The 14021-nt window shown below is 42.5% G+C and overlaps 1 protein-coding gene across 1 annotated transcript in view; it reads left to right on the forward strand.

The window, feature by feature from the left end:
* FASN (fatty acid synthase) overlaps window positions 1–14021 on the forward strand; it is an 83844-nt gene that overhangs the window by 15225 nt on the left and 54598 nt on the right. Inside the window, 8 exon segments of the mRNA XM_037914136.2 lie at window positions 651–766; window positions 1085–1219; window positions 4684–5143; window positions 5539–5726; window positions 6258–6447; window positions 8437–8531; window positions 8972–9106; window positions 9439–9642. Coding sequence (XP_037770064.1) covers window positions 651–766; window positions 1085–1219; window positions 4684–5143; window positions 5539–5726; window positions 6258–6447; window positions 8437–8531; window positions 8972–9106; window positions 9439–9642 — 1523 coding nt within the window.

Here is a 14021-nt window from a genome sequence, read left to right on the forward strand (position 1 = left end):
TTTTTTTGGGGTTTGGGAGATCTATTTCTCCTGATTATTGGAAAATTCTGACCCTCTCTTGTCGTAAGTGAATCTAGTTAAATGGTTAGCACTTTATTCCATATGAAGGTAACGGGAGGATGTTCAGCTGATCAACTTTGCTCTCCCCAGGGGTATCCCAGTGATGTTACACTGGCTAAGTTGCAAATTATTGGCATTATGATGGGAAAGGAGAGGATACAAAAAATTACTTTTCGTTCTCCTTGGGAGCTTCAGTTCCATGAGCACTGCTCAATCTAGTAGATGGTTGATGAGAAGAAGCCTAGGGTGTTTGATATTAAAGTTTAAATCCTACAACTTCAGTTTCGTTCCAGGACCGGCCTTCCCTTTTCCCCTTCCTCTCACTGAGAGATTGACTTGTTGCAGTTTTAGTGCTGGAAACGTGAGCATAAACCCTAAAAGTATATTTGGATCTCCCTCAGAAACCTAAAAAGAAAAGGAGTACTTGTGGCACCTTAGAGACTAACAAATTTATTTGAGCATAAGCTTTCGTGAGCTACAGCTCACTGCATCGGATGCATTCAGAAACCTAGTAATCCTAATTAATGAACAGGTTGCTGAAACTTTGCTCCCAGATGGGAATGGGTAATTGATAATGATTCTTGTTCCAGGCGTGACATTTCCCTCTGGAGAGATGCAGCAGGATTTGGTCAGTTCTCTATACAAAGAATCTGGGATCCTCCCTGAAGAAGTGGAGTATGTAGAAGCTCATGGTACAGGCACCAAGGTTAGCATAATTTTACCATTGTCTCCTATCTCTGTGTCTCTTCCCCTTCCCCCCAATTTTAGCATCCTTTCCTTTTCTCTCCTTTCAATTTCCTTCCTCTTTCTTCTCCCGCGCACCCCCCCCCCCCCATTCTTTCCAATTTAACAGGAAGGAGCTAGATTTCCCATTTCTAGCTATTCCCTTCACAATCCTTGGTGGTTGTGGGGTTTGTTTGTTTTTAGCCTAGAGACGTTGGGACAGGGGCTCTTCTGCCAACTTCTGCATGTTGTGCATGCTTAGTATAAAGTATCATTCTGACTTAATTTCCTTTTCTGTTAGGTTGGGGATCCTCAGGAAGTGAATGGCATTGCAAATATTTTCTGTCAATTAGAGCGAGAGCCATTGTTGATTGGATCAACCAAGTCAAACATGGGTCACCCAGAACCTGCCTCTGGGCTTGCTGCACTAGCCAAGGTAAGACATTGTTTCTCAACTATTACATCTATAGATATCGTGCCTTGTGCACTGACCCATTGTGGAATTTAGCTCTGGTGGTGAGAGAGAGACTTGGGAGGTTGTCTCATTAACCAGGCAGCCCATTCTGCTATTGCCTCTTGCCTCATTTGAAAGTTTTCATAAAGGCTCCAAATGCTCTACAACAAGCAGGATGTAAATTCTTAGACAGAGACCTGAGTGTCTAGTCTCTCTCTAGTCCTAAAGTCTGCAGACACTTAAATTGCATTGAGAACAGAGGGTTCTTTATTAAATGGCTAATTGTCATTACTGTATTTCTTAGTGAGTTTGATATTCAATTATTTTATGCATCACTATGAAAAGCTGTGGCATAACTTGATGAGGGTGAGTTTGGGGCACTTGGCACCTAGGAAGGATGGCAAGCAGCTTGGGTTGTTGGTGCTCAGGAAGTGGCTGGAAGTTTTTGTATTGGGTAGGGGATGCATCTTTCCCCCTGCTCCCGTGTCACTTTTGGGCAAGGGTTGAGGTGATTTCAAGTGAGGGGTGGTGGGGGAGCAGACACAGGTTTGAACTTCCAGTTGGCTCAGAGCAACCAGCTGGCCCACACGTGCCCCATTATCTGCTACTGTAGCCAACACTGGTGGATGAGTGTCTGCTAAACTGCTCAGCAGAGTGCTAGCTAACAGTGTTGACAGTTAGCCGTGAAGCCTAGTGATGACAATTTAACATGGCCACATAAATGGAAGCAGCACAGTCTGTCAGAGTTATTGTTTCAGGCTAAGGCAAATATTGTGGTGGTTATGTTCAGGTCACGCTGAGAGGATTTTCTTTGTTGCCATATCTAGGAACTGCAGTCTTGTTTTCTAGATGAAAACTTGCATTCTTAAGCTCTATTCTGAGGCATTGGATGAGTTCTGCAGTAAATGAAGTGGTCACAGAATCATGGAAAACATGGGAGCCTGTCCCTGCTACGTTGTACTGAAGGCCTGTAAATAGCTTGGTTATCCTGGTTATACTATGGTCTCTGTTTTACCAGAGTGGCTTTTTGAACTCCCTGGCACAGTTCCCTGGTCTCCAAGATACTTCTTGGTGAGGTGGAGCAGAACGTAGACTTGGTGTTGGTCTGAGAGACCTGACTTCTTCGTGAGGGTCTCTCAGCCAAGTACACTATCTGTCGCTGGCCCTGTGTCCATTCCATTGCATGAGGCCATTCAGCCTCTGACAGTGACTCCATAGAAGTCCTTTGGATTTCTCCTGTGGGACTGAGCTGGGCTCCTCCAAACTCCCCAGCTGATGTCGATCCGAGGTGACAGCTCCAACCTAAGAGCCCTTAGTGCTGGGCTCACTGTCTCTGTAATGGAGCTCAAGGTGTACTCCAAGGATTCTCTGATATGAGAACTCCCTCCTACACTGACCAGACCTTCAGTAGTTAAGCCAGAAGGTAGGTCTGTACCCTGTTGGTAGGGATTTCTGCCACCACTACCCCTTTGCAGCTTGTGCTTAGTGGGGATACTGTGGTTTCTTTGAGTTATATAAATGTTTTAGTTTTGTGGTAGAACCTAGAGGCTGCAGTCAGGATCAGGGCCTCATTGTGCTAGACACAGAGACAGTCCCTACCCCCAAGATCTTACAATCTAATTAAAGATGCAACAAGTGGCTGTAGTGAACAATTGGAAGGAACATCCCATGGCAAGGACCCATTCCCATCTCTTTATGTGGTTGAGCTGTACTGCCCACCCACTTTTTACAGTATAATTACATCTGACAAATAAAATAGGACATAGAAGTTTGTAAATAATAGTAGCCCATTTAATTCCACTCCATGCTGTCCCCAGCCTCCTTCCCAATGCCTTTTAAACAATCCAGTAAAAACCCTTTGTAAGGGATTATTCCTAGCAACCTCCCCTCCTCCAGCCCCATGAGTTGCCTCCTTCTAGGGAGCTGAATCTAATACTCATTAAGTTGATAGCAAGCATCTCCCAAAGGTTCAGTTGAAATAGAAACACCATTTGGCCATCAACACTGCTTTCCTAGTGGTGGAAAGTCAGAGATAAAAGCCACAATGTCTTACTTCTAAACCTCCACTTTAACTGGGTCCATATGGATAAAGTAGTTCTATGCTCATGGTCTATATTAATGAAAATGGCTTCGAATTCCATCTTACCCAGTTCAGCATGATAGTCTTCCCTAAATCACCTCCCATGGCAGCAGAATCTAGGCTGAGTAGTTCAGATACCAGAGTGTTTAACTAACTGCTATCCAGGGAAGACAAAATCCCATATGTAATTCCACTTAGATAGTTTGTCTCTGGGGGAGCCTAGTGGGTGCACACGCTAATCCTTTCTAAATTCTTCAAATATGTTTGAGTATGACCTTGCAGGTGTATAGGCATCTGGGATAAAACACTAGACCAGGTCCACAGCAGCCTTCTCAGCTTGTACAGGGAATGTTTCCATCACTGAAACTTGGAAGCCAGAAGACTTTGCAGTCTTGTTTTCTTGACTTGGCGTCCAGATCTGATACCCAATTCAGGAAAATAATCCTATTATCACTGTCTGTCTCTCATCAGAGCCACCTGCCTTGAGGGTCGTTTCTGAACAGCAGGGGGATGTTGGTTGGGGCCTGAGGACACTGCAGTAATACCAATAACTGGTGTGGTTTTGAGGCTGCAGCTGCTTGTATAATTTCTGGCCGGAACTGCCTGTGCCACAGGGGAATATTTGCACAGCCTCAATACCTGTCCTTCCCCAGGAGCTCCCGTCTTGGGGTTGAGTGCATACATAACCATGAGTTGGGAGTCATTTTTGCTTTCAGTCTGTTTGAAAGAGGTGGGTTACTTCATAACTTTTCTTTCATGCTGGCCCTGTACCTAGATCGGAAAAACATGCAGAGCAGGACAGAGACTCCTTTAGCTAGATCTGTCAGTCTGGGAATAGCTTTCTCATACAGCAGAGAAAAGGTAGAAATGGGAGATTTGGTGACGGTAAAGAAGAGGATTGGGAGGCACCATGGGAGGAAGGAAAAAAATGAGCTGGGCAGTGCAGATTTTGTGGAGGGATGAGCTGAGAGTGAGGGGAGAAGGAGGGGTGATATTCCTAGCACATTGGATTCACTTGTCAAGTAAGACAGCACAGTCTACTGGGTAGAGTGTGGACAGAGAGCTATGACTTCAGAATTATTATACTAGCTCTGCTAGTGACTTCCTGTGTGGCCTTGATTTATCTAAGCTACTTAGTCTTTCTGTGCCTTAGTTTCACCATCTGTAACATGGGGACAATAGTACCTATTTACCTATTGTGAAGTGTTCTAAAATCCAATATAGTGACCGAAGGAGCCATCTAAGTGCAATTGCAAAGTGCAATTCTATCTTATATACTCAGCCATTTGTAGAACAAAACTAAAAGGTGTATGTTAAAACAAAAAAATCTAAGCCATAATTGTTCTGTTCTGCTCTCTCTCTCCAGGTGATTCTCTCTCTGGAACATGGGCTGTGGGCTCCAAACATTCATTACAACACCCCAAATCCAGAAATTCCAGCCTTACAAGATGGTCGTATCCAGGTGGTTGCTAAACCAACCCCAGTAAAAGGAGGCCTTGTCAGTATCAATTCTTTTGGCTTTGGAGGTTCTAATGTCCATGTCATTCTGAGACCAAATAAGAAGAAATTCTGCCCTCTGGAGATGCACAATTTGCCACAACTGGTCCAAGTTTGTGGCAGGACACAGGAAGCGGTGGAAATGCTAATAGAGCAAAGCAGAAGCCTGAGGGAGTACAGCTCATTTGTGAGCCTGCTCAATGATATCTCTGGGATCCCTATTTCATCCATGCCCTACAGGGGCTACACCTTAATTGGCAGTCAGAGTGACATAAAGGAGGTTCAGCAGACTCAAACATCTGGGAGGCCCCTCTGGTACATCTGCTCAGGTAATTCCACTTTAAGGTGGATCAGACTCTTATCTGTTCTGTATCTTTGGAAGCTTGAGGCTGTCTGTTGATTCTATGCTCTGTTCCTTGATCTGCTTAGTTTTGTGGTATGTGCACTAAGATTTTTTTTTTCAGGGTCTCCTGTTTACTGCATTGATCATGTGGACTATCTGCAGATAATCCTCCACCTAATACAATTTCCCTTCTCCTGGTAACAAATCCTAGGAGACTGAAAAACAGAGCATCGTGTTCACTGTGGGGATTTGAGATCTGCAAGATGTTCTCCTAGACTGAATTCTTCTTATATCTTTCCTGTGCTAGAGCAAATGCTCAGCTCTCCCTACCCATGGCCAAACTGCCATGAGCAAGGCTCATGTTCTCGTTTCATCCCACAGGCATGGGAACACAGTGGAAGGGGATGGGCCTTAGCCTGATGAAGCTTGAGCTGTTCCAACAGTCCATCTTGCGCTCCGATAAGGCTCTCAAGGACACTGGACTGAAGGTGTCTGACATGCTCCTGCACGCAGATGAGAACACGTTTGAAGATGCTGTTCATGCATTTGTTGGTCTTGCTGCTATTCAGGTAAGGGTGAAAGCTGAGGCCCTTTCCCAGTTTTGTTCCAAGTGTGTCTGCTTGACCACTAACACTGCCTTTGTCATTCAGCTCCTGATCCTTCTAATAGTCTTGTGTAAGCTGCTAAGGAGCACTCCTGATGTGCAAGCCAGGTTTGAGTGTGCCTTTGGCATTGTTAGGAAATGTGTATATGTGCTGTGCTTACAGTCTTAGGGCTGAGCATACAGTGCAGTTGTGGGCAGTTCCACCTCCACCGCCCAGGAGCAGCAGCAACAGCAGTAGTGGCTTGTGGGAGTGGGAAGACAGTGGAAGGGACCTGAAGAAGAAGAAAATTCGGGTGGAGGCACTTGGATCCTTCCACTTCCTCCATTTAGGGCCAGAACTCTGTTTGGAGGTGAGGGGTAGGGAGCAGCAGTAAGATTAGGAAAGGACTTTGCTCTGAGGAGGGAAGCCTAGTTTGGCATTTCTAATATGCCTATCACGACCATCCCAGACGTATGGCATCTGATGTGACGTTGGTAATACTGCTTTTCCTCATAGATTGCACAGATCGACATGCTGAAGGCCATGGATCTGCAGCCTGATGGAATTGTTGGTCACTCAGTAGGAGAGCTGGCCTGTGGCTATGCAGATAACTCCTTAAGTCATGAAGAGGCCATTCTTGCTGCCTACTGGAGGGGGCGGTGCATCAAAGAGGCCAAACTACCCCCAGGAGGAATGGCTGCTGTTGGTAGGTAGCTAATATCCCTGTACATGCATGGGTGCACGCGCGTATGCACGCACGCTTGCTCTCTCTCTCCTGTCTTGTTTGTTAATTGTAATAAACTGATTCCATGAGAGGCTGTAAACTTGGGCTGTCTGACATGACAGTGGGTGCGGAGAGAAATTTTTGTTTAAAGCTGTTCAGTTTTTTAAAAAATCACCAATACTTCTAAACTCTTATAGGTCATAATTTGACAACGTGTTCATCTTTCTGGTTACATGTTGGGATGTATTAAAAACAAACCAAAAAAAGGCTAGAAAATACCAGAAGTACTATAATACAAATCAGTGGTAACCCCTCACCTGCAGTACTGTCTGGTTCTTGTCACTCTCTCAAAAGCAGAAGTAGAGAGGGTTCAGAGATGGGTGGGTGACAAATAATTAGAAGCCTGGAAGAATTGGTTTGTGGAGTTTTTTGGTATGATGGAGTGAAAAGGTTAGGACAGTCTAATTTATAGAAGACACAAAAAAAGGACAGGGTGGCTTTTTTGTTATGCTTCAAGAACCAAAACAGATCTCCTAGAGAAGGTAAATTGGGAACTCAGTTTCACATAATACAAGTACAAGAAGACATTCTATGAAATCAAAAGGTAACAAATTTAAAACAAATAAAAATAAATATATTGACAAACACATAACTGGCCTGTGGAACTTACTATCACAAGACCTCATTGAGGCCAAGAACTTAGTAGGATTTTAAAAAATTAACCTTTTTTTAATCTGGATAATGAGTTAGTTTTATCCTAAGGGGTATAAACCTACCTACTCCAGGGTATAAGCCAACCTTAACTGATGCGGAGGGCACCAGCGCTAGGAAGAAACTTCCTCTATGGGCATGTTGTTCCATAAATGGCCAGTCCTCAGGCCACTGTCAGACTTCATACTGGACTACATAGACCCTGGGTCTGGTCTGGTCTGGCAACTTCTCTATTGGTTACAAGTAAAGCTTTTGCTATTTTTATTTTCTTGTTGTTATTTCATGAACACCTTATTTGATAACCATGAATATTCAAGTTAGGAGCCAAAAATTATAGATTAGGGCAGCTGTGTTGGGGGCTAAAGCATTTATACATTACTTGCTACAGGCATAATTCTAGTGTTTCACTTTCTATGATATTTCCACTGGGAACCAACTCATTTAGAATTCTCTTTAGCTTGCTAATGAGTACGTAAGTCATTTACTTATCACTGATCATTTCTGGGAATCACTGCATATAATAGGTCAGATCTTTCATAACCAGAATTTGAGTTCAGATTTTGTCCATTGCCTCTTACCCATGTGATAGATCCAGGCCAAATTCTACTCTCATAGACTAGCTTAAATCCATAGTAACTTTTGACTTCAGTGGCGATACCCTAATTTCACAAAGACTGGTCAAATTCTGCTCATTTACATTCTCTCCAGTTTTAAGAATGGCATTCCTTGCTCAGGACAAGGTAAACTGTTAGAGGGAGATTTTCTTTTTAATAGGTTTTTCAAATAGTGTAAGTTTTTGTCTAAATCTGAGGTTTACATGAAAAGTATATATTAGAACTCAGTCATTTTCCCTATCACGGGGATGAAATTTTGATCCTTCTGTCTGTAATCTCAAAGCAGATAGCTGGTGGAATCTTGTGGGTTTTACATAAGCAATTCAGAGCTCTGTCTGACTTGATTCTTCATGGAGAGGGATATAATGGACTTCAAGAACTTCATCCCAAAATTTAGGGATTGATTTTTTTCATGAAAGTCAGTTCTGCCACCTCCAGTGCGCTCAGATACTACAGTGAGGGTCAGCATTATAAAACCCTAAGGTCCTGACAAGACTGTAGGATTATCCGTCTCCCAAAATCTTGAATCCAGGAGGGTAGTCAGAATCCGTACTGTCAGGAGTTCTGGGCTTAACCTGGCTACATAAGCTGCTGCATAATTTTTCCTGGGAACATTTGCATCATCTTGAGGATTTTTCCTCTGCAGGTCTGACGTGGGAGGAATGTAAGCGTCGTTGTCCTCCTGGCGTGGTACCTGCCTGTCACAACTCTGAAGACACTGTCACTGTTTCAGGGCCTCAGGTGAGCAAACATATGGAAACCTGCCTTCCTAAGAGACCTTGCCTTCCAAGGCTGAAAACTGGGGCTCCATCTGGTGTGTCTTCCATTACTGGAATTACACCATGAACCCTAGGACTGAAAGAAGGGTAGTAGGTTAAACCAAAGTAGGGAGAGGGAACTTGACTTTTGCATCTGAATTTAAACATTTAAGTGCTACTTGATGGGAATCAGAGTTGTTGCGTCTTGCAGACTAGGAACAAAAAAAACATGTGATCTTGTATTTCAGTAGGGTTCTATTCACTGGGATGTTGCATCACCTTCACACGAGGAATATGAGGGGAATGCAGTGATACCACTTTATGGGAGCATAGAGCCTCATCAAATGGCTAATGACCGAGGAAAGCTGGATGCCCAAACTCCATGAAATAATAATTCTTGCTCAATTCTATCCCATTTCCTAGGACGTTGTGAATGAGTTTGTAGCCAAACTGAAAAAGGAAGGAGTGTTTGCAAAGGAGGTGCGCAGTGCTGGCGTTGCTTTTCATTCATATTACATGGCGTCTATTGCACCAGTCCTACTTAATGCCCTGCAGAAGGTAATGTCCCTGAGTGATGGCTTATGCTGGGGGCTTGTGGATAAAGGGAGCCGTGACTAGCATCCTACATGCTGTGGGAGAGAGGGGCTGAAAGGAGATCCTCATTATGCGTGAGAGTTAGAAGAGATTGGGCTGCATGCAATAACAGTTGCTGGATTTCTGTGGAACAGGTAGTTGGAAGCCCGTGGACGTCCAGCGAGAAGAAGCCTGAGCTCACAAGCTGAGAAAAGTGGTTCATGCAAACCTCTGGGGCTTGGTTTTTGTGGTGTTTTTGTGTTTTTTGGTCTTGGCCTGTGACATCTATATATTTTTTTCTTGTTGGTCTATTGTAGGTAATTCCAAATGCAAAGCCTCGTTCAGCCCGTTGGATCAGCACCTCCATTCCTGAGTCTCAGTGGCAGAGTGAACTGGCTCAGAATTCCTCTGCCGAGTACCATGTGAACAACCTGGTGAGCCCAGTGCTGTTCCAGGAAGGTCTGAGGCATGTTCCAGACAATGCTGTTGTGGTGGAGATTGCCCCACATGCCCTGTTACAGGTACTGCACTTGGGAAGGTTCGAAGAATCACGGAACATGTTAGCTTTTCTCGCGCTGAGAACACCTTGCCCAGCCATTTCTAGTCTCCCTGATTTAGCATTAAAAATCAGCATGTCCCAACATATTCCATACCACATCCCCACCCACACAGTCAAGTCATCCAAATACTTGCCTTTGCACATTACTTGGGAGGGGCGGGGGAAGAACAACACAGGCATGCAGAATCAACTGTCTGAATTGGTGAACGAGTAGGAGAAACTAGGAGCTTCTTGGATGATCTAACAGTGTGTGTGGGAAGTAAAGCAGTAGGGAAGAGAGCCTGAAGTCTTACTACCTTGGGTTGTAATCTTGTCAGATCTTATTAAGCTAAACACCATCAGGCTGGGCCAATACTTGAATGGGAGGCTTGCAGTGTACAGCAAGAAGCAATACTGGAGATCAGAAAGTGTCACTCTTTTTTGTCTAAGAGTACTTGATAGCTGTTTGGATACCATAGTGATGAGGGCCATATAAGTATCTAACTAGAGGAATTCTTCCTAGATCTTGAATCACTTCACCCACCTGTCTCTGAATCTTCTCTATGCTTGTATCTAATTTCTCTTGGGCCTTTTATTTTAGAAAGTGTTTTTAAAAAACAAAACTACCAAGATAATTCAACACTAATCCCTTTCATTTAATTGCTCACTTTCACAGCTGCATAGTGTTTGTTTTTTTTTTTTTTTTTAAAAACATACACAACTAAAATACACAGTGTAACGATAGCAATGCAATACCACACCTATGTTACTAAGAATAATAATACATAGTGCTTATGTAGTGTTGCATCTTCCAGATAGTGTACAAATGTTAGCTAACTAAACCTCACATCGCTCTTGAGAGCGAGGAAGATAAGTACTTATTTTAATTTTTTACGGGAGGATAGCGGTTGGGATCTGAAACACTAAGGAAAAAGCTCTCACTTTCAAAAGTGTCCACTAATTTTGAGGACATCAGTTTTGGGATAACTCTCTCATTTGAGACCTCTCAGGTCTCATTTCCTCCCCACTCACTTCCAAGGTGCTGTGTATTCCTAGCTCTGATTGACTTCAGCTGAAGTTATGGATGCTCACAACTTGTGAAAATGCCTAGGTGTCAAATTAGCTTAAAAATTGGTGGATTTTCCTGGAAATGTTAGCCTAAATGGTTTGTCTAAGGCCATACAGCCAGTCCATGCCTTGTGGTTCCCATGCTACATTTCAGCTAACATTGATATTATGAGTTTGCATTGTCTTATGTTCCTATAAACTTGAGTTTCATTATTCTGGGGCCAGATCTTGTTCACCTTACTCCTTGCAGGTAATGCTATTGAAATCAATGAGATTTTTTTGCAGGAGAAGACAAATCGCAAATTGCAATAGAGACAAGGACTCTAAGGACTAGTCAGGTGGAAAGTTGCATCTTGAAAATACAGCCACTTTTTCTTAGGAGTGTACAAAAATATATCTACTACTTCACCCGACATAACTCAAAAATGGGCAAAACTCACTTCAGCTTTCTAAAAGTTATTGCCGTGGTGCTCAGCCCAGGTGTAGAGGAATTTAACTTTCTGAAATATTGCATTTTAGTTTAAGAGCATTTGAAAGCATTGCGTGACTCATAAATTCCAAGGTGAGAAGGAATTTAGTCTACAGCCTGTGTGAAACAGGTGGTCAGAACGTCCCAAAAACATCTAATCTTGATTTGAAAAGTTGCCAGTGATGGAGAAGCCACCATGACCCTTGGTAAATTGTTCCAATGGTTAATTACTCACTGTTAAAAATTTACACTTTTATTTCCAGTTTGGAAGTTCAGTCTAGACAAATTCAGCCACTGGATTGTGTTATACCTGTGTCTGCTAGATTGAAGAGTAATATATGTTCCCCATATAGGTTCTTATAGACTGTAATCAAGTCATCCCTTCACCTTCTCTTTGTTCAGCTAAATAGACTCAAGGAGCACCATCTAACTATAAGGCATGTTTTCTAATCCTTTAATTATTCTCGTGGGTGTTCTCTGAACCTTCCCCAAGTTATCAACGTCCTACTTGAATTGTGGGCACCAGAACTGGACACAGTATTCCATCAGTAGTCACACCATTGCTAAATACAAAGGTAAAACAACTTTTATGCTCCTACTCAATATTCCCTTGCTTATCCATACAAGGATCGCATTAGCTCTTTTGACCCAGCGTTGTACTGTGAAACCATGTTCAGTTGTTTATTCACCAAGAATAAACTTCCTCCACTGCTTCCCAAGATAGAATCCCACATCCTGTAAGTATGGTCTATATTCTCTATTTAGCCATGTAAAACACATTGTTTGCTTGTGCCCAGTTTACCAAGCAATCCAGATTGCTCTTAATCCATGACCTGTTCTTCATTATTTATCACTACCCCAATTTTTGTGTCATCTGCAAACTTTATTGGTGATTTTTATTTTCTTCTAGGTCATGGATTAAAAATGTTAAATAGTGAGGGGCCAAGAACCAATCCCTGCAGGAACGCATTAGAAATACACCCATTTGATGATGATTCCCTGGTTACAATTACATTTTTGAGACCTAACAAGCTTTTAATCCACTAAATATACGCCATGGTTAATTTTATATCTTTCTAGTTTTCTAATCTGAGTCATGTGGTACCAAGTCAGATGCCCCTACAGAAGTCTAAGTGTATTGCATGAGCACTAATAGTTTTATCAACCAGACTTGATTTTTTTTTTAAAGGAGATTATAACTTCGTCAGAATCTGTTTTCCATAAACCCATGTTGAATGGCATTAATTATATTACCCTCCATTATCTCATTTAATCTCCTTGACATTGACCCTGGGCAAGATAAATCTTGCCTTTTAATTACCCAGGTCATCGCGTTTACCCTTTTAAAATATTGGCACAACATTCGCTTTCTTCTGGAACTTCCCCAGTGTTCCAAGATTTATTGAAAAACAAACATTTAACAGTCCAGTGAGATCCTCAGGCAGCTCTTTTAAAACTCTTGGATGCAAGTTAACTGGACCCGCTAGTTTTAAAATGTCTGACTTTAATAGCTGCTGTTTAACATCCTCCTGAGACACTAGTGGAATGGAAAGATATGATGTTATATGACTACATCAAAAAGCCCACAGATGATTTTGGTTTTTTCTCTCCCCTCCCCCCACATACGGGAAAAAATATTTAGTGAACACTTTGGCCTTTTCTGCATTATTACTGATAATTCTACCCTTTCCATCTAGTAATAGACCAATATAGTTGTTAGTATTCTTTTTGTTCCTAATATATTTGAAGTCCTCCTTGTTGTCTTTAACTCTGCTGGCCACAGACTTCTCCGTTGGTCTGCTTTCCTTATCAATTTTCTACAGTTCCTAGCTTCCAATTTCTATTTGTTAATATCAACTTCCCCTTTCTTACATTTTGTTTTATTTTTTGTAGCTGCCTTCACTTGCCCTCTAAACCTAGTGATTTTTTTTTTTTTTTAACCAGCACAGCCTTCTTCCTCAGTTGTGAGATTGTGGCTTTTTAGGGCTGTCCCAGTTCAGAGCAACTACACCTGTATTTCCCCTCAGTGCTCCAGCAAGTTCACCCACTCTCAGGCTTCCAGCTTCCCAGCTGGTGCCTCTTTTGGATGGAGGACTACATCTCACCCTGGTCAGAAGGGAGTATATCCAAGCTGCACAGTTTCCTGCCTTCACTATGTATTTCCCAGCAAAGACAGGCTGCCTAAACACACATGCTTGCTTTCGCTTCAGGCTGATTAGAGTGATTGCTTCAGATCCGAGTTACCGCACAGTTCTTTCTAAGCAAGCCTATTTTATTCTTAAGGTAAAAAAGCATTAGAGAAACCATATTTAAAAACAATAAAACTTACCAGGAATCATCCCACCCTAGGGATTTCTTTGAAGTAACAAGTTAATCAAAGCTGCAGCTCAGAACAAGCACTCAGTCTTCTGAGGCCTCAGTAGGCCAAGTTCTTCCAACCCTCCTGTAAGTCTTGGTGCCCTCCATGGACCAGGGGTCCTATCCCTTTGTTGAATTAGGAAGAAGACCCTGCATCAGCTTAAAACCCAGGTTCTTAACCAAGTTTGTTCGTCTCTGGAGAATCCAGTTTGAACTATATGTGCATATTTCCCCAGGGAGGTGGCATCAAAGGCTAATAAGAGGAAGTTCATTAGCATCACACTCCCTACTAGAGAAGGTACTTACAGTGCCACAACAAAACGTACATGGTTGCATTTTTAATTCAGTGTAACCCAAAGGTATTAACACCATAATGCAGTAAAGTTCATCTTAATTCAATAAGGTTTTTTCAAGATATTACAGGACATTGTCAGTCTGTCACATGGGCATCTAGTAAAGTATTCTTA

The sequence above is a fragment of the Chelonia mydas genome, chromosome 14 (assembly GCF_015237465.2).
Source record: "Chelonia mydas isolate rCheMyd1 chromosome 14, rCheMyd1.pri.v2, whole genome shotgun sequence".
Lineage (NCBI taxonomy): Eukaryota > Metazoa > Chordata > Testudines > Cheloniidae > Chelonia > Chelonia mydas.